The 25147-nt window shown below is 43.0% G+C and overlaps 2 protein-coding genes across 2 annotated transcripts in view; one reads left to right on the top strand and one right to left on the bottom strand.

The window, feature by feature from the left end:
* slc12a2 (solute carrier family 12 member 2) overlaps nt 1–7920 on the bottom strand; it is a 69312-nt gene extending 61392 nt beyond the window's left edge. Inside the window, exon 1 of the mRNA XM_052525214.1 lies at nt 6849–7920. Within this exon, the coding sequence (XP_052381174.1) occupies nt 6849–7385 (537 nt within the window). The 5' untranslated portion in view covers nt 7386–7920. The remainder of the gene's footprint in view (nt 1–6848) is intronic.
* Nucleotides 1–25147, top strand: part of LOC118387281 (E3 ubiquitin-protein ligase MARCHF3-like) — a 441656-nt gene that overhangs the window by 127448 nt on the left and 289061 nt on the right. The gene's annotated exons all lie outside the window — the stretch shown is intronic.

The raw sequence follows: 25147 nt of genomic DNA, 5'->3' as shown, positions 1-25147 counted from the left end.
AGTGGACAAAATATACATTGCATTTCAGACCTCTTGACTTTTCCCACATGTTGTTACGCTACAGCCTTATTCTAAAATGTATTACAATTGTTCCCCCAATCTACACACAATACCCCTTAATTACAAAGCAAAAAAATGGTTTATAAATCTTTGCTAATTTATAGAAGAAAAAAAATGGAAATAGTACATTTCCATAAGTATTCAGACCCTTTACACCCAGTACTTTGCTGAAGCACCGTTTGCAGCGATTACATCAGAGTGTTCTTGGGTACGACTCTACAAGCTTGGCACACATGTATTTGGAGGATTTCTCCCATTCTTCTCTGCAGATCTTCTCAAGCTCTGTCAGGTTGGATGGGGAGCGTCGCTGCACAGCCATTTTCAGGTCTCTCCAGAGCGGTTTGAGCAGGTTCAAGAGGCTCTGGTTGGGACACTGAAGGACATTGAGACTTGTCCCAAAGCCACTCCTGCGTTGTCTTGGCTGTGTGCTTAAGGTCGTTGTCCCGTTGAAAGGTGAACCGTCGCCCCAGTCTGAGGTCCTGAGCAGGTTTTCATCAAGGATCTCTGTACTTTGCTCCTTTCATCTTTCCCTCGATCCTGACTAGACTCCCAGTCCCTGCAGCTGAAAAACCTCCCCACAGCATGATGCTGCCACCACAATGCATCACCATAGGGATGGTGCCAGGTTTCCTCCAGACATGACGCTTGGCATTCAGGCCAAAGAGTTTCATCTTGGTTTTATCAGACCAGAGAATCTCCAAGCGTGCTGTCAAGTGCCATTTAGAGGAGTGGCTTCCAGCTGGCCATTAGCATAAAAGGCCTAATTGCTAAACTCTGGAGCTCTGTCAGTGACCATTGGGTTCTTGGTCACCTCCCAGACCACGGCCCTTCGCCCACGATTGCTCAGTTTGGCCAGGTAGCCAGCTACCAGAAGAGTCTTGGTGGTTCCAAACGTCTATTTAAGAATGATTGAGGCCACTGTGTTCTTTGATACCTTCAATGCTGTAGAAGTATTTTGGTACCCTTCCCCAAATCTGTGCTTCGACACAATCCGGTCTCGGAATTCCACTGACAATTCCTTCGATCTGATGGCTTGGTTTTTGCCCTGACATGCATTTTCAACGGTGAGATCTTACAGTTGAAGTCGGAAGTTTACATACACCTTAACCAAGTACATTTAAACTCAGTTTTTCACAATTCCTGACATTTAATCAGAGTAAAAATGCACTGTCTATGGTCAGTTAAGATCACCACTTCATTTTAAGAATGTGAAATATCAATAATAGTAGTGTGATTTATTTAAGCTTTTATTTCTTTCATCACATTCCCAGTGGATCAGGAGTTTACATACATTCAATTAGTATTTGTTAGCATTGCCTTTAAATTGTTGAACTTGGATCAAACGTTTTGGGTAGCCTTCCACAAGCTTCCCACAATAAGTTGGGTGAATTTTGGCCCATTCCTCCTGACAGAGCTGCTTGCTCGCACATGCTTTTTCATTTCTGCCCACAAATTTCTATAGGATCGAGGTCAGGGCTTTGTGACTGCCACTCCAATACCTTGTCTTTGTTGTCATTAAGCCATTTTGCCACAACTTGAAGTACGCTTGGGGTCATTGTCCATTTGGAAGACCCATTTGCGACCAAGCTTCAACTTCCTGACTGATGTCTTGAGATTTAGCTTCAAAATATCCACATAATTTTCCCTCCTCATGATGACATCTATTTTGTGAAGTGCACCAGTCCCTCCTGCAGAAAAGCACCCCACAACATGATACTGCCACCCCCATGCTTCACGGTTTGGATGGTGTTCTTCAGTATTCAAGCCGCCCCCCTTTTCCTCCAAACATAACGATGGTCATTAGAGGTCGACTGATTATGATTTTTCAATACAGATACAGATTGGAGGACCAAAAAAGACCGATTAATATGACCAATTTGTTTTTTTGTAATAATGACAATTAAAACAATACTGAATGAACACTTATTTTAACTTAATATAATACATCAATAAAATCAATTTAGCCTCAAATAAATAATGAAACATGATCAATTTGGTTTAAATAATGCAAAAACAAAGTGTTGGAGAAGAAAGTAAAAGTGTAATATGTGCTATGTAAGAAAGCTAACGTTTCAGTTCCTTGCTCAGAACATGAGAACATATGAAAGCTGGTGGTTCCTTTTAACACGAGTCTTCAATATTCCCGGGTAAGAAGTTTTAGGTTGTAGTTATTATAGAAATTATAAGTCTATTTCCCTCTATACCATTTGTATTTCATTAACCCTTGACTGTTGGATGTTCTTATAGGCACTTTAGTATTGCCAGTGTAACAGTATAGCTTCCGTCCCTCTCCTCGCTCCTCCCTGGGCTCGAACCAGCAACACAACAGCCACCATCGAAGCAGCGTTACCCATGCAAGGGGAACAACTACTAGAAGGCTCAGAGAGAGTGACGTTTGAAACGCTATTAGCGTGCGCTAACTCGCTAGCCATTTCACTTCGGTTACACCAGCCTCATCTCGGGAGTTGATAGGCTTGAAGTCATAAACAGCGCAATGCTTGACGCACAACGAAGAGCTGCTGGAAAAACGCACTAAAGTGCTGTTTGAATGAATGTTTACACGCCTGCTTCTGCCTACCACCGCTGAGTCAGATACTTAGATACTTGTATGCTCAGTCAGATTATATGCAACGCAGGACACTAGATAATATCTAGTAATATCATCAACCCATCAACCATGTGTAGTTAACTAGTGATTATGATTGATTGTTTTTTTATAAGATAAGTTTAATGCTACCTAGCAACTTACCTTGGCTTACTGCAGTCGCGTAACAGGCAGTCTCCTTGTGGAGTACAACGAGAGAGAGGCAGGTCGTTATTGCGTTGGACTAGTTAACTGTAAGGTTGAAAGATTGGATCCACCAAGCTGACAAGGTCGTTCTGCCCCTGAACAAGGCAGTCAACCCATTTTCACTTTGTCGTTATGGGTTATTGTGTGTAGATTGATGAGAGGGGGGTGTATTTAAATCAATTTTAGGATGAGGCTGTAACGTAACAAAATGTGGAAAAAGGGAAGAGGTCTGAATACTTTCCAAATGCACACAGAATTTACACAATCCACATACAGTATGGTCCTTCTGTAGCTCAGTTGGTAGAGCATGGCGCTTGTAACGCCAGGGTAGTGGGTTCGATTCCCGGGACCACCCATACGTAGAATGTATGCACACATGACTGTAAGTCGCTTTGGATAAAAGCGTCTGCTAAATGGCATATTATTTTATTTATTATTACACAAGGCTAAAAACTAGACTACACTATAAACATGAGCTACACGGTCCAAAAATATAAAACGCAACAACTAAAGATTTTACTGAGTTACCGTTCATATAAGGAAATCAGTCAATTGAAATAAATTAGGCCCTAATCTATGGATTTCAAGACTGGGAATACAGATATGCATGTTGGTCCAAGATACTTCTGGGAGGGAAAAAAGTAGGGGCGTGGATAAGAAAACCAGTCAGTATCTGGTGTGACCACCATTTGCCTAATACAGTGAGACATCTCCTTCGCATAGAGTTGATCAGCCTGTTGATTGTGGCCTGTGGAATGTTGTCCCACTCCTCAATGGCTGTGTGAAGTTGCTGGATATTGGCAGAAACTGTCGTACACGTCGATGCATCCCAAACATGCTCAATGGGTGAAATGTCTGATCATGGAAGAATTTCAGGTTCCAGGAATTGTGTACAGATACTTGCGACATGGGGCATTATGTCGAAACATGAGGTGATGGCGGTGGATGAATGGCACAACAATGGGCCTCGGGATCTCGTCACGCATCTCTGTGAGTTCAAATTGCCATTGATAAAAGGCAGCTGTGCTTGTTGGTCGTAGCTTATGCTTCCCCATAACATACCCCACCACGGGGCGCTCTGTTCACAACAAATCGATCGCATACACAACGGCATACACTCTCTGCCATCTGCCCGTTACAGTTGAAACCGGGATTAATCTATGAAAAGCACAATTCTCCAGTGTGCCAATGGCCATCAAAAGTGAGCATTTGCCCCCAGAAGTCAGTCACAATGCCAAACCGCAGTCAGGTCAAGACAATGAGCACACAGATGAGCTTCCCTGAGACGGTTTCTGACAGTTTGTGCAGAAATTATTTGAATGTGCAAACCCAGTTTCATCAGCTGTCCGGGTGGCTGGTCTCAGACGATCCCACAACTGAAGAAGCCGGATGTGGAGGTCCTGGGCTGGCGTGGTTACACGTGGTCTGCGGTTGTGAGAACGGTTGGATGTACTGCCAAATTCTCTAAAATTATGTTGAGGTGGCTTATGGTAGAGAAATTAACATCACATTTTCTGGCAACAGCTCTGGTGGACATTCCTGCAGTCAGCATGCCAATTGCACACTCCCTCAAATCTGTGGCATTGTGTTGCGACAAAACTGCATACATGCCACACTTGTCAAGGCTGCATTATCTTTGCAAAGGAAAAATGCTCACTAGCAGGGATGTAAAGAAAATAGTGCTTTTTGTGCATATGGAAAATTTCTGGGAACTTTTATTTCCACTCATGAAACATGGGACAAACACTTTACATTTTGTGTTGTATTTTTGTTCAGTTTACATGATAACTAATGCATGCCTTTAATATGTATTCAACCTGGGCCTGTCTGGATCTCAAAATGTCTATGGCAATGTGTTGTGCTGCTGAGATATATGCTGGGATAAGGAGATGACCACAGATCTATAGTAGGAAACTGAAGTGGCGATTGTAACAAGACTAGAAAATAATCTGTCTTGACTATGAATTAACCGTTATTCCTTGTGTAGCCTATATTAGGCCACAAGAGCATGGCACACAAATGCCCTCAAGGACATACAGTATGTCAGTTAACATGTAGAGCACGTGTCACTCATTCCACAGATAGTAGAGTGTCTGCAACTCTCCTCACCTGGTTGTCTAGGGCTTCATTGAAAATAAAAACCAGCAGACACTAGGACCTCCATGGAATTAGTTTGACAGCCCTGATGTAGAGGGTTGTCGCTTCATGAGTTCATCACGCCAAATATATTATCCCACATGCCTTATCAATATCATAACCATGTACTCTACATACAAGCTGTAAGGCGTGTGCTTATAAAAGCCATATGGGAACGGTCTCCATACTTACTGGCAGCTCGATTGGACATCACTAGAATACTACAACAACACTAGAATACTACAACAACACTAGAATACTACAACAACAAAACTACAAAAAATGTAGGTATTGAGAAGACATTGGTGAAAAGTGGAAATGTATGTCTGGAGATATGGAGCCTAGACAAAGGCTAATGGATAAAGGCTGCCAGTTGTCCTCCCATGTGTCAGTCAGGAACACCCCCGCCTGCTTACCAGTCTCCAAGACATAATGCCCATGGAATGTCAACATGGCACAGGGCCTTCAGTTGTTTTTCTTTCATCCGCCAATAAGTTTTACAGAACGATATGAAGAGCACAGGACTGGCATGCCAGGGAAATGTGTCAATGCTTAGAAGTAATGCTCTGGAATTGAGAGCCACGTTTGGGTTATTATTGGGGGCAAGTTTTAAATAAAGTAGGATTTACATAGATTTGCTGATCAAATATAAGGGCTGACATTGTGGACAATGGCCAGTGTGCTTGGGATTGATTTGTCATGGTCAAGCGTAAAAGATTACATCAGTACTTAGATAAACCCATAAACACAGAAATTGTATTACTTAGCTGTAACTATTTTATTTTACCTTTATTTAACCAGGCAAGTCAGTTAAGAACAAATTATTATTTTCAATTACGGTCTAGGAACAGTGGGTTAAGTGCCTGTTCAGGGGCAGAACGACAGATTGTACCTTGTCAGCTCGGGGGTTTGAACTTGCAACCTTCCGGTTACTAGTCCAACGCTCTAACCACTAGGCTACCCTGCCGCCCCCTAACATTATTAGGTAAGTTAATTTAAAAATTAGGACAGGATGAACTATTTGACTACTGGGTCAGAAAACGTCTCATATTACAAAGCAGGAAGTCCGGGTGTCTACAGACCACATCAATAGCCAAGTAAAATGTATCCAAGCAAATACACTTCAACCTATCCTGTGAATAGAACTGCATAACTAACGCCAGTATAATACTTAAATAATAGCTCTACCAGAATGACTGATTATAAGTAGGCCTAGTTAGATACAGTGTAACCGATAGCTGAGCTGCGAAATAAATGTTGTTTTCATCCTAGAGGGAGTCTCACGTGCGCACAATTGTTGGACATATTCTGGAAATATTAGCTACTCTAATACATTACTCAGTTGGGAACTATCAAAATACACCGAAATATCGATGGCTTGCCATAGCTATGTAAACAAATGTGTTTTTGCTAAGGAAAACATAATTTTGTCAATTCCTGATTCCAATTTCCTACTTTGTGACAAAAGCTTTCATTCTTGTGACCCGAAACCATGCATTCTATGCGCTACGTAAAACTGACAAATAATGTGTGACGACATCATTCAAGTACAATGAATACGTGGTGGAGCCTATCCACATGCGTTTCTATTGAAGAATGCGCACAGTTCCTCTGTTCCACACCGACATCCCACCAATGTTGCTAATGACAGGCATGTAGCTAGCCATCCTTTTTACCAAGTACAATAAACGAGCATGAGAATGTAAAATGATCCACTGACCACAACGTGGTCTAAATACAGAAACTAAAGCTAACAAATTGACGCCCCACAAGCTTGGAACGTTGATGCAGCAGTGGCGCCCCATGTGTGCTCTGTCCTAGCACGCGCTAGCATCCGTGTCAAAGCCATGAGTTTGCTTACTTTGTCTAGCTCGTCATGCAGCTCCGAAAGGGTGGGTCTTATCAGCTTGTCCCCCAGAGGCGCAGCAGTTTGCCGGTAGAAGTCGATGTTCGGCACGGCATCGATGGTGTTGTGACCAAAAGTCCTTAGGTAATAGGTGTTTGTATGGGTGTCGTAATGGTAGTGATGTTGGCCTCCTGTCGAAGAATGTAGGCTGCCCTCACTCATCACGGTGTCTCCATTCTGGAAACCTTCAGCGGGCACTGCTTCTGGTGGGCTTGCTCCACTTGGATCTACGAAGTTCACCACACGGAACCGACCCTTTGCCTCCTCGCCACCCGCCGCTGGCTCCGAACCTTCGGGTGGGGGAGCGTCTTTATCGCCAGATGCGAGCGTTTTATCAGCGGCACCGGCTGCTTCCGCCACCAGGTCCACCTGGAACCGACTCGAGCTGGGTGTCGGGCCGGCGGGCTTCAAACCTGTATCCACTGCCAGACCCTCATTTTCTGGCGCGGGGTTCTCTCCCTGGGCGGGAGGCAAGGAGGATGGCGCCGACATTGCAAATATTACCGGTAAATGAAGGACCTTTTAAGGGGAAAAAATCCTAGCTAAATGTCCGGCACAACTCGTGTGCAATAGCAAAACTACACTGCTTCTAAACCCCGGTTCTTTCCGACATATAAGTAGTCAGCTCACACTCCTGGTACCGCCCAAGTGGTGGAAGACCGTCTGGATAGTTGGTCCCAGAGAAACGCGGTGCTTTCGAATTCAGAAAAAGCCGAATGGCACTTCTGCCTCTCTCAAAAAGGTAGCACAACCACAAAACATGCAGAGCTACAAATGGAGAAGGATGGCTTGCTAGCTGTCTCAGTATACACTCTCAGAGATTAAAAAAGGCATCAACTTTCAGCCCTAGCCAACGCTACTCATCAAGAGATGAAATCTCCGAGTAGCCTCTCGGTTCTCTAGCTTTCCGCACACTTGTACGAAAGCGAATAATATCCGCGATGTGATGTTTTTTTAAGAGTAGGATGCTCTATCGACCTTGCCGCAACTCTTCCGAGATTCCCAAAACAACCCTCGCCTCGCTCATATATACACACTGCAGTAAGGCAACGCTTTAGGGTGGGTTCCAAACGGAAGGTAGAGCTCGCGAGATTTCAGCACAGCGTGTTTTTTTTGCACTGAGGTATGTTTTTTTATTTTTTACGTAATACAAAGGATGTTCCAGAGTCTGTAGGTAGAGAAAAAAAGTACAATCATTATAATAACATCACCTATAGATATGCAAAAATGTGGGTAACTTTCGTGCAATTGCGAATGGTAAATACTGTATACATCATCCCAAACCACAGAGAAGGAAAATGATAATGAAATTAAAGTTGCCTCACACGTTCTAATCATAGAAAATACATTACACACACATTCAAATAATATAAAATATATAACAATTTGAAGTACTAAGTGTCAATTTATAGTGTCACTTGCAGGTCCAGACAAAACCAAGGATTTGGTTTGAGTTTATCGCAATTTAATTCAATCATTTTTGTAATTTAATCAAAGTTACAAGTGAGTTATGTGTCCAAAATATAATGCTTTTTGGATTGGTCCACTAGCCCACACATTATGGTCATGTACGGTATGTTAAAACATTTTTGTACGGTTTATCACATGCTATACCAACAGCAAATTTGGTATTCATTGTTTTTGGTGGGGTTTTTGGTTATTCTTTTCGGATGTCAAATGCACCAGCTGTTACCTTTTTGTTTATCAAACATGCTCAATTAGTTTGACCAAACTTGTTGTAAATGTTGGTATTCATTGTTACATTTGTCCAGCAGAAAACAGGGAGGACCTGCAGGGTTTTTGGTTATTCTTTTCGATTAAGATGTAAACAACTAGGTGAGTGGAGTTCCTTACTAATTAGTTACCTTAAGTTATCAATCAAGTACAAGGGTGGATCGAAAACTTGCAAACACTCGGCCCTCTGTGGAATGAGTTTGACACATACATTAAAGACATATCTAATCTGTGTTGTCGTTTATAGTCTAGATTAGATACAGAAGAAACAAAGACATCAGATTGCATGGGTTTGTAGTATTTTTTTGCAGGCTACCTTTCTGGCGCGTAATAAGGACCTTGGATGTCTGTCTGGAGAAGAGCTGTGTCCAGTGCACAATGCTGAGGGTTTGTTTACTGTTACATCCACATGCATACCATAGATCACACTCATATCAATGGATTGTCAGCAATGTGACACCACACCCCTAATTCCTGACCCTTCCCACCCAACAACCCTATCTACCCTCTCCAAGTCAACCAATGTCCTTGTTAACAAAAAAGTTGGGGCTTAAAGTTGGGGTGCCAGGGTAACCTAGTGGTTAGAGCGTTGGACTATTAACCAGAAGGTTGCAAGTTCAAACCCCTGAGCTGGCAAGGTACAAATCTGTCATTCTGCCCCTGAACAGGCACTTAACCCACTGTTCCTAAGCTGTCATTGAAAATAAGAATTTGTTCTTAACTGACTTGCCTAGTAAAATAAAACTAAAAAAAAAAAAATATGGGATATCAATATTGAAAATGTGGAATATGTTTCCACTGGATATTGGCAATAGAGGGGATTTTAAATGACAATGTATCACCACCAAAAGTACATCCGCACCACATGAAGACATTATTGTGATTGATTATGAAATGGTAATGAATGACAAGTGCATTTAGAACAATACATTATTAATCAGAGCCCTATGATTGTCTGTTTAATTTTTTCCATTAATCCCATAGCTTTCTTTCCTCACTGCATAAAACACTACTGTCCACTGTCCATCATTTGGTTGCAACTTCTAAGTTTTCCACTTCAATGGTCTGGAGGTCTGCCTGTAGTGTGGAAGTTGGAGATCTGGCTGCTTCAGTGTGCACTGCAGCTCTTTGCTATTGGCACTGCAACATCTTTGCCCAGCAGTGTTCTAAGGCCAGAGGTCAGACCCATCAGAAAGTTTAATCTCCTCATTACCTAGCTCCTCTCTAATCCTGTTAATACAATTCTCTACAGCCCAGGAGCTCATTACAGTGAGCTAGTCAGCCAGGTCAGGCAATGACAGCCACTCAGTCTGTCTGCTAGCTAGCTCACTAGCTCAGACACTCACGACCCAGTCAAATAAGTGTGCTGGTCACATAATTGAATTATAAAAAAAGAGCTTTGGAGAGGTTGAGGGTAGGTAAATGTATAAGATCCTTGCCTGTCAAATGCTCCTTATGAAAGGCAGAGAGTTTAGGATGGTGCATAGTGGCCAGAGGATGAAATGTGGAAAGTCCAGACTGTTTCAGAAGAGGAGGAATGCTTCTTATGCATACGTACACTACCAGCATCAATGCATGTTTGTCCAGAGTGGCAAACGTGGAAGACTCCATTGCATGCACTGGTGGGCAATAGGCATCAGCCCATCTGTTGTGAAATGATTTCATTATTTGCGCAGGTCTTTTCATTTGAAGGTCATCTGTTATTTGAAATGAAATGGTTGCAGTGTATTTGTGAAAGTAAAAGAGCAAAATGGCAGAAATAATGGATAGATGATGGCCTTTAAAACAAAAGTATACAAGGTGATCAGAGTCTGGTTATGGCCAGGCAACTCCCCAGGACCTTGATCAGCTGAATTAGATGGCTCCCGAATGGTGCAGCGGTCTAAAGCACTGCATCTCAGTGCTAGAGGTGTCACTACAGTCCCTGGTTCAATCCTGGGCTGTATCACAACCGGCCGTGATCGGGAGTCTCATAGGGCGGCGCACAATTGGCCCAGCATCGTCTGGGTTAGGGGAGGGTTTAGCCGGCCAGCTCTAGGAAGAGTCTTGGTGGTTCCAAACTTCTTCCATTTAAGAATGATGGAGGCCACTGTGTTCTTGGGGACCTTCAATGCTTCAGACATTTTTTGGTACCCTTCCCCAGATCTGTGCCTCGACACAATCCTGTCTTAGAGTTCTACAGAAAATTCCTTTGACCTCATGGCTTGGTTTTTGCTCTGACGTTCTCTGCTTCACGGAAACATGGCTTACTGGGAAGACGCTATCCGATGCGGTGCAGCCAACGGGTTTCTCCACGCATCGCGCCGACAGAAACAAACATCTTTCTGGTAAGAAGAGTGGCGGGGGCGTATGCCTCATGACTAACGAGATATGGTGTGATGAAGGAAACATACAGGAACTCAAATCCTTCTGTTCACCTGATTTAGAATTCCTCACAATCAAATGTAGACCACATTATCTTCCAAGAGAATTCTCTTCGATTATAATCACAGCCGTATATATCCCCCCCCAAGCAGACACATCGATGGCTCTGAACGAACTTTATTTAACTCTTTGCAAACTGGAAACCATTTATCAGGAGGCTGCATTCATTGTAGCTGGGGATTTTAACAAAGCTAATCTGAAAACAAGACTCCCTAAATTTTATCAGCATATCGATTGCGCAACCAGGGGTGGTAAAACCTTGGATCATTGTTACTGTAACTTCCGCGACGCATATAAGGCCCTGCCCCGCCCCCTTTCGGAAAAGCTGACCACGACTCAATTTTGCTGATCCCTGCCTACAGGCAGAAACTAAAACAAGAGGCTCCCACGCTGAGGTCTGTCCAACGCTGGTCCGACCAAGCTGACTCCACACTCCAAGACTGCTTCCATCACGTGGACTGGGACATGTTTCGTATTGCGTCAGATAAAAATATTGACGAATACGCTGATTCGGTGTGCGAGTTCATTAGAACGTGCGTCGAAGATGTCGTTCCCATAGCAACGATAAAAACATTCCCTAACCAGAAACCGTGGATTGATGGCAGCATTCGCGTGAAACTGAAAGCGCGAACCACTGCTTTTAATCAGTGCAAGGTGTCTGGTAACATGTCCAAATATAAACAATGCAGCTATTCCCTCCGCAAGGCTATTAAACAAGCTAAGCGTCAATACAGAGACAAAGTGGAATCTCAATTCAATGGCTCAGACACAAGAGGCATGTTGCAGGGTCTACAGTCAATCACGGACTACAAGAAGAAACCCAGCCCAGTCACGGACCAGGATGTCTTGCTCCCAGGCAGACTAAATCACTTTTTTGCCCGCTTTGAGGACAATACAGTGCCACTGACACGGCCTGCAACGAAAACATGCGGTCTCTCCTTCACTGCAGCCGAGGTGAGTAAAGACATTTAAACGTGTTAACCCTCGCAAGGCTGCAGGCCCAGACGGCATCCCCAGCCGCGCCCTCAGAGCATGCGCAGACCAGCTGGCCGGTGTGTTTACGGACATATTCAATCAATCCCTATACCAGTCTGCTGTTCCCACATGCTTCAAGAGGGCCACCATTGTTCCTATTCCCAAGAAAGCTAAGGTAACTGAGCTAAACGACTTCCGCCCCGTAGCACTCACTTCCGTCATCATGAAGTGCTTTGAGAGACTAGTCAAGGACCATATCACCTCCACCCTACCTGACACCCTAGACCCACTCCAATTTGCTTACCGCCCAAATAGGTCCACAGACGATGCAATCTCAACCACACTGCACACTGCCCTAACCCACCTGGACAAGAGGAATACCTATGTGAGAATGCTGTTCATCGACTACAGCTCGGCATTCAACACCATAGTACCCTCCAAGCTCGTCATCAAGCTCGAGACCCTGGGCAACTGGGTACTGAGACCCTGTGCACTGGGTACTGGACTTCCTGACGGGCCACCCCCAGGTGGTGAGGGTAGGCAACAACATCTCCTCCCCGCTGATCCTCAACACGGGGGCCCCACAAGGGTGCATTCTGAGCCCTCTCCTGTACTCCCTGTTCACCCACGACTGCGTGGCCACGCACGCCTCCAACTCAATCATCAAGTTTGCAGACGACACAACAGTGGTAGGCTTGATTACCAACAACGACGAGACGGCCTACAGGGAGGAGGTGAGGGCCCTCGGAGTGTGGTGTCAGGAAAATAACCTCACACTCAACGTCAACAAACTAAGGAGATGATTGTGGACTTCAGGAAACAGCAGAGGGAACACCCCCCTATCCACATCGATGGAACAGTAGTGGAGAGGGTAGCAAGTTTTAAGTTCCTCGGCATACACATCACAGACAAACTGAATTGGTCCACTCACACTGACAGCGTCGTGAAGAAGGCGCAGCAGCGCCTCTTCAACCTCAGGAGGCTGAAGAAATTCGGCTTGTCACCAAAAGCACTCACAAACTTCTATAGATGCACAATCGAGAGCATCCTGGCGGGCTGTATCACCGCCTGGTACGGCAACTGCTCCGCCCTCAACCGTAAGGCTCTCCAGAGGGTAGTGAGGTCTGCACAACGCATCACCGGGGGCAAACTACCTGGCCTACAGGACACCTACACCACCCGATGTTACAGGAAGGCCATAAAGATCATCAAGGACGTCAACCACCCGAACCACTGCCTGTTCACCCCGCTATCATCCAGAAGGCGAGGTCAGTACAGGTGCATCAAAGCTGGGACCGAGAGACTGAAAAACAGCTTCTATCTCAAGGCCATCAGACTGTTAAACAGCCACAACTAACATTGAGTGGCTGCTGCCAACACACTGTCATTGACACTGACCCAACTCCAGCCACTTTAATAATGGGATTGATGGGAAATGATGTAAATATATCACTAGCCACTTTAAGCAATGCTACCTTATATAATGTTACTTACCCTACATTATTCTTCTCATATGCATACGTATATACTGTACTCTACATCATCGACTGCATCCTTATGTAATACATGTATCACTAGCCACTTTAACTATGCCACTTTGTTTACTTTGTCTACATACTCATCTCATATGTATATACTGTACTCGATACCATCTACTGTATGCTGCTCTGTACCAATTCAATTCATTTACATTTACAATTCAATTCAATTCAATTCAAGGGCTTTATTGGCATGGGAAACATGTGTTAACATTGCCAAAGCAAGTGAGGTAGACAACATACAAAGTGAATATATAAAGTGAAAAACAACCAAAATTAACAGTAAACATTACACATACAGAAGTTTCAAAACAGTAAAGACATTACAAATGTCATATTATATATATATATACAATGTACAAATAGTTAAAGGACACAAGATAAAATGAATAAGCATAAATATGGGTTGTATTTACAATGGTGTTTGTTCTTCACTGGTTGCCCTTTTCTCGTGGCAACAGGTCACAAATATTGCTGCTGAGATGGCACACTGTGGAATTTCACCCAAAAGATATGGGAGTTTTTCAAACTTGGATTTGTTTTCGAATTCTTTGTGGATCTGTGTAATCTGGGGGAAATATGTATCTCTAATATGGTCATACATTGGGCAGGAGGTTAGGAAGTGCAGCTCAGTTTCCACCTCATTTTGTGGGCAGTGAGCACATAGCCTGTCTTCTCTTGAGAGCCATGTCTGCCTACGGCGGCCTTTCTCAATAGCAAGGCTATGCTCACTGAGTCTGTACATAGTCAAAGCTTTCCTTAATTTTGGGTCAGTCACAGTGGTCAGGTATTCTGCCGCTGTGTACTCTCTGTGTACCATCACTCATTCATATATCCTTATGTACATATTCTTTATCCCCTTACACTGTGTATAAGACAGTAGTTTTGGAATTGTTAGTTAGATTACTTGTTGGTTATCACTGCATTGTCGGAACTAGAAGCACAAGCATTTCGCTACACTCGCATTAACATCTGCTAACCATGTGTATGTGACAAATAACATTTGATTTGATTTGACATGCACGGTCAACTGTGGGACCTTAGACTAGTGTGTGCCTTTTCAAATAACTTCCAATCAATTTAATTTACCATAGGTGGACTCCAATCAACTTGTGGAAACATCTCAAGGATGATCAATGGAAACAGGATGCACCTGAGCTCAATTTTGTGTCTCATAGCAAAGGGTCTGAATACTTATGTAAATAAGGTATTTCTGTTTTTTATTTAGAATAAATTTGCAAACATTTCAAAAAAACTTTTTTTGCTTTGTCATTATGGGGTATTGTGGGTAGATTGCTGAGTGTCTTTTTATATTTAATCAATTTTAGAATAAGCCTGTAACGTAACAAAATGTGGAAAACAGCAAAGGGGTCTGAATACTTCCTGAAGGCGCTGTAAGTGAAAGTAGGAATTTTGTGTGAATGAATGAAAGAAGTGCTTTTTTTCATAAAAGTGAATAATTCAGGGCAATAATCTGATCCCTGGGAGGAGGAGTGGGAGGGTGGATGGAAAAGCATCATTGATTGCCAAGCAACCTTGGATGTTTAAGTGGGTGGGTGATTTAGGGGTGGGGGTGAGAGAAACTTCTAAGTACATTTATTATTACTTTAAAACTCTGTAATATACTAAATATGATCAAACCTTTGTATTTATGTACCTTTTTTATTTGAGTGGCAGCCCACAAATAAATGCGAAATCAACTGAATATGAAGTTATATGAATTTGTATATTGTTTCTGTAACTCCTGCAATGAAACAAATTACAAAAAAAAGTGAATTATTCATCAAATTGAAATGAGTCATTGAAAGAGAAAAATTCCACTCTGGCTTTTAGTCTCTGCCTCTCCCCTTTCTCCCAGTCTTCCCCTCTCTCCCCATCTCTCTCTTTTCTCTCTCTCTTCTGTTCTCCCTCCCTTTCTCTCTCTCTTCTGTTACGTGACACCCCACACCTCCCTCTTTATCATTCCTCTGTCACTTTCTCTGAAAATCATTTTCACCTCTTGGTCAGGAATTACAGCTTGTCTCTAAAACCACAGGAGACGAAGTTTCATCCCACTTGAATGTCTACACCTCTAACTAGTTTTGCAATCCATTTTGGAGTGTTCACACTTACCTTGGTGAAGACTGTTCGACTTTCCCTAGTAGGTGTAGTCACTTGCAATAACACACTCTATTTTCCAACAATAACATGATATTAAATGTTGGAAATAGTGATTACTACCATACCCTGTAGGTTATAGCAGTATACTCTGTTATTCACAGTGAACATTGAATTCTGATTGTGTACCGGGCCAATTCACTCTTGTGAATTGTACATTTTGCTGTATGATATTGTATTAAGGCATTTCAGAAGTGTGTAGCCTAGTAGTTACACTCCTTTTGAGTGAATTATAGTAAGGCTTCTCTCACAGACAGCCAGTTGTTCTGAGCCTCCACACTAACAGGAAGGCTCCTTTGACAGAGTCACTGAAGAGGAGCGCAGGGGTGTCGTAACCGGTCCCATTTGGAGGATGGATAAGGGGATTGTTCACAAAGCCTCACCATTGGGACTTCACAGGTCATCGCTTGTCTCTTCCAGTCTTTTCCCACAATTACCCCCTTTCTTTCTGGAGCCACAGAGAATCACAGAGATTATCTCTCTGTGTCCTCCTGGCTGAAAAAAACTAAACAAATTCCCACCTGGGCTGAGGGCTGAAGGCTTCTTGCAGCTGAAAGGGAGGGAATCCACCTGGCAACAAAGCAGGGGTGCCTGGGAGGTTTGGGGTTAGGTGAAACAGGTCTTGTGGAGATTCTAAAGGTTTTATAAAGGGTCACTTACACTTTATCTTACGTTTTTAAAGTATAGTCAATACAAGTCCATTTGACAAAAAAAATGTACCTAAATGTTATCAGGGTGAACAACTAGTGGTATGCCACATTATTATTATTTAAAAAAATAATAATTCAAATCTGACCTAAAACTGTCAGTGACTGAGATCTGTTTTACACCTCTGATTAGGTTGAAATAGACTTTCAGTTTTTGTCTTTTGCTGAGCACAGTCTCCCACATGAGTTCTCACTGATACACTACTCAAATGTCAACCAATTCTGTTCATTATGTCATACAATTATGAACAAAATTGTTATTATGTAAGATGTATCCTTTTAAACTAGGAAATGTATTCTAAATGTACACCAGTCAGATTTCAGACTAGGTCATAGCACCATCTCTGCTACTTCTTTGGATATAAATTATGTTCTTAACTGGTTGGATAAGAAGAAACACAGACCTTTTTATTAAACTGTCTAAAGCAATGCTTCCCAAACTTTTTATAGTCCTTCAAACATTCAACCTCCAGCCTTTATTTAACTAGGCAAGTCAGTTAAGAATATATTCTTATTTACAATGAGGGCCTACATCGGCCAAACCCGGATGACGCCGGGCCAATTGTGCGCCGCCCTATGGGACTCCCAATCACGGCCGGTTGTGATACAGCCTGGATTCAGGCGGAAGTTAGAGGGCCTTTTTACTGAAGTTGTTTTGCTTTCATTGTTTTCTGTTTTTATCTATTGTGTAATTGATGTGTATATAGATATGTATAGTGTCGTTTTGTGTTCATGCACGTCTCATCTGAAAAATAGATCATGGTTTCAGCATGACTCCCTGCTTAAATAAAGGTTCAATAATAGTATGGCATTTATAAACGGTCGGTCACAAACTCCTTACCCACAGACTTCCATGTTTTATTGATGGTTATTCCAATTTCAATTATTTTCTCATTAAAGTGTTTTTACAGAGCACTCAGTGATGTCACTGGTGTAAATAATCCTTACATATGCAAGTTTCCCGTTCTTCAGTCATCTCTCCAACAGCCTTTTTTTCCCCGAACAAGCCATACTATGTTGATTACATTGTTAAGCCTAAATCCAGGAACCATTAGTTTCACATGAGCGCACTTAAGTGCTCTTTAAAGACCAGTGTGATTGGTGAGAAACTTGTGTCATATGAACCATGACATTTAAACACCCAATTCATGACTCTTATATTTGTAGTAGTGATTTAAGGTTAGAGAATAACTTGACTCCACTAAGATCCAATAAACATCAATCAGTAATCATAATATGACACCTAATGATCCCTTTCTCAAAGGTCCTAATTCTATTTAATTCAAAACTACTGTATATAAGCAAAATAAATGTTTATAGAAATACTGGTAGCTCCTTGTCACAGTTAATGAAGTGTTCTCAGAAGATTTAAAAAATGGCATATTTGTATTCCTTGTATTGTGTTCCATTCATAGTGAACCTCCCTGAAAAAATGTGTGGGAAATTAGCATTGTGGGAAAACGATATAGTTAAACTGAAAGTACCTACTTTGATAGAAGCCTACTTCGATAGAAGGTAATAATTACATTAGTTATACATTGGTAGTTACCCTGGTTTAACGCCTAATAGAACATGTGACCAATATTTGCTGCCCCTACTTCCTGTTACTCACCAAAACCTCTACTATGACATCTATTAAGACAGTCACTGCAAAGTCAAGGGAATGTGTCATATCTGCAGGTCAGCTTCAGTAATGGTTTGACGCCCTTGGAGCCAATTGAGTGACCAAGCGGGCTTGCTTGTCGTACTTGGAGGTGAATTTTGAGGATAGAGCCGGGAGGACACAGGCAGTGTTGAATTTGTAAATGGAGGTGAGTTTTAGGGAGACAGCCGAGAGGAGTGTTTTAGGGAGAGAGCCGAGAGGAGAGTTTTGGGTAGAGAGCCGAGAGGTGAGTTTTAGGGAGACAGCCGAGAGGAGTGTTTTAGGGAGACAGCCGAGAGGAGTGTTTTAGGGAGACAGCCGAGAGGAGTGTTTTAGGGAGAGAGCCGAGAGGAGAGTTTTGGGTAGAGAGCCGAGAGGTGAGTTTTAGGGAGAGAGCCGAGAGGAGAGTTTTGGGTAGAGAGCCGAGAGGAGAGTTTTGGGTAGAGACCTGAGAGGTGAGTTTTGGGTAGAGAGCCGGGAGGAGAGTTTTAGGTAGAGAGCCGAGAGGAGAGTTTTAGGTAGAGATCCGGGAGGAGAGTTTTAGGTAGAGATCCGAGAGGAGAGTTTTAGGTAGAGATCCGAGAGGAGAGTTTTGGCTAGAGATCCGGGAGGACAGAAGCAGTGGTGGCATTCTAGGATGACAGAGGCCTCTGAGGTGTCAGGTGTCAGAACATGACACTAGATTGTTGTTAAAAAGTGTCTGCCAAAATGTTAGTGATCTAACTGTTGTATGCATGTCCAATTGGCAGTTCTCAGTACTGACGGCACAAATATCGTGTCCATTCCTTTTCAAAGGATATGATCCAGATTTCTAAATGTAGTCTACTGCTCACATTGAAACCGACATAGACTCATTCATCTCAAGATTATCAGTACCCAAAAAATAAACCACACAACCCATCTTAATTGATTTTTCAAGATAAGTGTCTATGTGCAGCCCCATTTAATGTAACATTCAGCCATGCAGGCTGCTGGTAGCCTAAACCACGTAAGCCCTGCAGCCAGTGAGCAAGACTGAGACACTGCACACAAACAATGGCTGCATGACGCAGGTCCCCCGAGAGTCCCCTGAGAGGGTGACGCAATGAGAGACGATCAGGCTCGATAACGAACAGCAGGCTAGTTCGACTATGAACGTATGGCGTCATATGCTGCGTTCAAAACAACTGGGAACTGGGAATCTCCGACTTCCGACTTCAGTGCTTTCAGGATAACTGAGAACTGGAAAAATAGATTTGAAAGGTTATCCTTATCGGAATTCCAAGTCGGAAACTCAGGCATCTTGCTAGAGCTCCGACCTGAAGATCACTGAAGTCATGAGTTCCCAGACCTCTTGAAAGCATCAATAAGTGCACAACAGAGCCTGGAACCACCACAGCACATCATTAACTGTGATTGGGTCACAGAACCAGCAGGATGTGTAGTCAAATGCAACAACTCGAATGCGTAGGCATGGCTTAGGCTTTTTCAATTATCAAATCAAATCACATTTTACTAGTCACATGCACCGAATACAACAGGTATTCCTTACAGTGAAATGCTTACTTTCGCGCCCCTAAACAACAATGCAGTTTAAAAAAACATACGGATAAGAATAAAAAATAAAAGTAACAATTCATTAAAGAGCAGCAGTAAAATAACAATAGCGAAACCAGTACAGAGTCAATGTGCGGATGTACCGGTTAGTTGAGGAAATATGTACATGTAGGTAGAGTTGTTAAAGTGACTATGCATGGATGATAACAACAGAGAGTAGCAGTGGTGTAAAGTAGGGGGTTGGGGGGCGCAATGCAATTAGTCTGTGTAGCCATTAGATTAGTTGTTCAAGAGTCTTACGGCTTGGGGGTAGAAGCTGTTTAGAAGCCTCTTGGACCTAGACTTGGCGCTTAGGTACCGCTTGCCGTGCGTAGCAGAGAGAACAGTCTATGACTAGGGTGGCTGGAGTCTTTGACAATTTTTAGGGCCCTCCTCTGACACTGCCTGGTATGGGGGTCCTGGATGGCAGGAAGCAGTGTTGTACTGGGCCTTTCGCACTACCCTCTGTACTGCCTTGCTGTCGGAGGCCGAGCAGTTGCCATACCAGGCTGTCAATGGCGTGCGTACTGGGAGCGGAGTCAGGTGCAGGAGAGCAGAGAGTTGTGAACAGGCGCACTTTACTGAGGCAGACGGACGCCACTGCGTAGAAACCTCCAGCCAATGCAAACGCGCAAACAGTCACAATAATATTGTATAAACACAAAAACATATCTCGTGAAATAAAACACGGAATAAACGCATACCAGTAAAACGCGTCAACATAGACACGTAACACAAACAATCTCACAAGACATGAGGGGGAACAGAGGAATAAATACATGTAGTGTGATTGGGGAATGAAAACCAGGTGTGCAGGGAACAAGACAAAACAAATAGATAAATGAAAAATGGAGCGGCAATGGCTAGAAAGCCAGTGACATCGACCGCCGAACGCCACCCGAACAAGGAGAGGGGCCGACTTCAGCGGAAGTTGTGACACAAGCAGTGATGCAACCAGTCAGGATTCTATCGATGGTGCAGCTGTAGAAACTTTTGAGGATCTGATGACCCATGCCAAATCTTTTCAGGCTCCTCAGGGGGAATCGGTTTTGTCTTGCCCTCTTCACGACTGTCTTGTTGTGCTTGGACCATGTTAGTTTGTTGGAGATGTGGACACCAAGGAACTTGAAGCTCTCAACCTGCTCCACTGAAGCCCCGTTGATGAGAATGGGGCGTGCTCAGTCCTCTTTTTCCTGTAGTCCACAATCATCTCCTTTGTCTAGATCACGTTGAGGGAGAGATTGATGTCCTGGCACCACACGGCCAGGTCTCGTCGTTGTCGATGTCTACCACTGTTGTGTCATCGGCAATGATCTCATTAATTCAGTGCTAGGATCATTGACTTCCTTTATGTGTAGCCTATTATTAGAACTTCAATATTGCTTTAAAATTCTTTATAGCAGCTATATTACTCACATCCTGTTTCATAGCCAATAATATCAGGAGTTTTCCAGGAAAACTGGAAGCCAAATGGAGCCAGAAAAGTAATGTTTGTAGTCTGATATAATGATGTGAGAAGCGAAAAAGTTTTTCCATTCTCTCTTCCAAATTGAAACCAGTTCAGTCATTGATCCGATTCCCGACATGGAAAACCCAGTATAGGATGATTTTAGTTTCTCTCAGTAAAATAGAAATTGCTTACATAATTCTTCAATGGAACCAATTGGTGGCTCTGCACAATGTACACACGACTGGTTTACAGATTGATTAGTTCTGGACACATCTGTCCTAGAAGTAAAGGTTGTTGAAAGGTCAACGTTGTAATACAGGATTAGCTGTATGAAATGGATGCCATGACGACCAACAATATAATTTGAAACATAGTTATGCCTTGACATTTCAACCTTATACTGGGCGAAACATGAGGCGATTGATGTTCAGTTGTCAAATCGTTCCAAACCTAATTTTGTCCCGTTAAGATATAACTATTCTCTCCAATTAACCACCTGGACTATACTATGACTCAGTAGGGGGACGATGAGGATAAGTCCCATAAGCCAATCAAACTGATACTCCCTTAATGTACCAGTGCAATTGATACTTACAGTTGGCCACCTAACATTTCAATATAATATAACATAGCTACTTTGGAAGACATCCAATGTGCTGCTCCCAGTTCTTAGTTACTAAACTTAATTTTTAAGCCCATGTTTAATCATAATTATTTATAAAAAGATCTGTCAGCTGTATTTTGCGGAGGGGGCTAGATGACTGGACCAGGCAAGGCATGTCAACACTTCTTACAAAAACAAGTAATGATGAAGTCAATCTCTCATGAGAGATTTACATGCCAGCAGCATACCTCCAGCAGCATATCACCAGCAGCATATCACCCTGCATCCCACGGCCTGCTGGCTGCTTCTGAAGCTAAGCAGGGTTGGTCCTGGTCAGTCCCTGGACAGGAGACCTGATGCTGCAAGAAGTGGTGTTGGAGGGTGAGTAGGAGGTACCCTTTCCTCTGGTCTAAAATAAAATATCCCAATTCCCCAGGGCATTCCCCCGTGTAGGTTGCTGTCTTTCGGATGTGTCCTGACTCTTGGTGGTCAGTAAAAGATCCCACGACACTTATCCTAAGAGTAGGGGTGTGCTAGGGTCCTGGCTAAATTCCCAATCAGGCCCTCATACCATCATGGTCACCTAATCATCCCAAGTTTACAATTGGCTCAATCATCTCCCCTGTAACTATCCCCCAGGTCATTGCTGTGAATGTGTTCTCAGTCATTTTACCTGGTAAAATAAGGGTTAAATTAATCAAATAAACATGCATATTATTAACTTTAGCTCTCCGTGTACATTTAAGGGCCAGCCTTGCTGCCCTGTTCTGAGGGCCAGCCGTGCTGCCTTGTTCTGAGGGCCAGCCATGCTGCCCTGTTCTGAGCCAATTGTAATTTTCCAAGGCCCCTCTTTGTGGCACTTGACCGCATGACTGAACAGTAGTCCAGGCGAGACAAAACTAGAGCCTGTATGACCTGCCTTGTTGATAGTGTTGTTAAAAACTCAGAGCAACGCTTTATTATGAACCTCATCTTAGCTACTGTTGTATCAACATGGTTTGACCATGACAGTTTTCAAGCCAGGGTTACTCCAAGCAGTTTATTCACATCAACTTGCTCAATTTCCACATGATTTATTACAAGATTCAGTTGAAGTTTAGGGTTTAGTGAATGATGTGTCCCAAATACAATGCTCCTAGTTTTTTAAAACATATTTAGGACAAATGTATTCCTTGCTACCCATTCTGAAACTAACTGTATCTCTTTGTAGGAATAGGAGGCACCCTCCAGTGATTTCACTCGTCATCTGCATACATAGACACACTGGCTTTACTTTGTGAGGGCACACACTTTCTAGTAGGCTTTGATTGAAGATATGGCAAATAGGAGTGGCAATATCGTCCACTATTATCCTCAGAAATTTTCCATCCAAGTTGTCAGACCCGGGTGGCTTGTCATTGTTGATGGATAACAATCATTTTTCACATCTTCCACACTCACTTCATGGAATTCTAAATTACAATGATTGTCTTTCATAATTTATTTATAAAAAGAGAAAAGATATGCTAGGCAGGACGCTACATACTCTAGTGCGTGTGTAGCACATGGAGATGTGTGAAACTTCTGCCTCCATGCGACGTGACTGATAAAACTTTTTGTGAGGGTGGTCACGTCTGCTAGCAAAGCAGAGGCCCTGGGTTCGAGCCTCAGTGTGAGCCGAATCAGGAGGAAGTGGTTCTCGCTAAGCAAGCAGCATGACGTCCTGTACAGTGGCACCTAGTGGCTGGGATCTCAGCCAGGGCGGGCCTCAGCGGGCCAGGGGGTACGTTAGGGCGGGCCTCAGCGGGCCAGGGGGTACGTTAGGGCGGGCCTCAGCGGGCCAGGGGGTACATTAGGGCGGGCCTAGACCATGTATCTCATGCTGTCTGGACCAAAAGAGTATGGTATGACACTGTCTTTTTTGCCAGTCGATCGGATGCTAACGTGCGAAGGTAACCTACATTTGGAAGTGATTTGTTTTACAATCAGATAAAAACACCATGACTGGCTGTATTCATGCAACATCTTTTTTTTTTTTTTTTACAAACAGTTGAAGTCAGATGTTTACATACACTTAGGTTGGAATCATTAAAACTTGTTTTTCAACCACTCCACAAATGTCTTGTTAACAAACTATAGTTTTGGCAAGTCGGTTAGGACATCTACTTTGTGCATGACACAAGTAAATTCTCCAACAACTGTGTACAGACAGATTATTTCACTTCTAATTCACTGTATCACAATTCCAGTGGGTCAGAAGTTTACATACACTCAGTTGACTGTGCCTTTAAACAGCTCGGAAAATTCCTGAAAATTATGTCATGGCTTAGAAGCTTCTGGTAGACTAAATGACATAATTTGAGTCAATTGGAGGTGTACCTGTGGATGTATTTCAAGGCCTACCTTCAAACTCAGTGCATCTTTGCTTGACCTCATGGGAAAATCAAAAGAAATCAGCCAAGACCTCAGAAAAACCATTGTAGACCTCCACAAGTGTGGTTCATCCTTGGGATCATTTTCCAAATGCCTGAAGGTACCACGTCCATCTGTACAAACAATAGTAGGCAAGTATAAACACCATGGGACGACACAGCCGTCATACCGTTCAGGAAGGAGATGCGTCTCGTTTTCCTAGAGATGAACGGACTTTGGTGTTAAAAGTGCAAATCAATCCCAGAACAACAGCAAAGGACCTTGTGACACCTCAAACACTACACAGCTGTGCCTTAAACTGCTGCGCCACTCGAGAGGCCCTAAAAGGCCCGTAATTATGACAACTTCCTCCAACCTGTCAGAGCTCTTGCAGTGTGAACTGACATGTTGTCCTCCCAGGATCAGAGAAGGAATCTAGTCTGAAAGCATAAGCTACAGCCCTGTAATTCATAAAATGTAGTGAGTAGTTGACTAAGAGAGAGAAAGACAATAGTTTAACAGTTTTGAACACATTTAATTATTTAAAAAGTAAGGAGTAACAAGATAGATAGATAAAAGAGAGAGAGAGATATGTAGTTGTATTTTTTTCACTTAGCTAGTGAATGCAGTTAGCTAGTTCAGACTACTCAAATACCTGGCTCAAACATGGTAGATAGATGGCTATGGCTATCCAACACTGGAACTCTTCCAAGTCAAGGCTTTTAGTTTTATTCATTTATTGCCACCGGGGCCGTGACTGTACGCTGCACTGCATGACTGTAGCAAGTTTACTGACGCGTTAGTTCTAGTAGCGATGTTGACAATGACGTTAGCTGATACAGTTACAGCAATGTAGTCTGTGTGTAGAGGTTAGCAGTTATGATATGAAGGTTTGGCCTGGAATTTTTTTTCCGCCTGGGTCACAGACAGCTGATGTGGTGTGCACTGAAGTCCACAAGCAAAATAAAAAGGTGAGAGGAGGAGAGCGTGTAGATGCGAGAAGGAATTATACAATGATCAAAAAGTTCATGCTGTTTGTATGTGGCTGGTATGAAAG

The sequence above is a fragment of the Oncorhynchus keta genome, chromosome 9 (assembly GCF_023373465.1).
Source record: "Oncorhynchus keta strain PuntledgeMale-10-30-2019 chromosome 9, Oket_V2, whole genome shotgun sequence".
Classification (NCBI taxonomy): domain Eukaryota; kingdom Metazoa; phylum Chordata; class Actinopteri; order Salmoniformes; family Salmonidae; genus Oncorhynchus; species Oncorhynchus keta.
The sequence above is the reverse complement of the archived record's forward strand: the minus strand, read 5'-3'. Positions and strand labels throughout refer to the sequence as shown.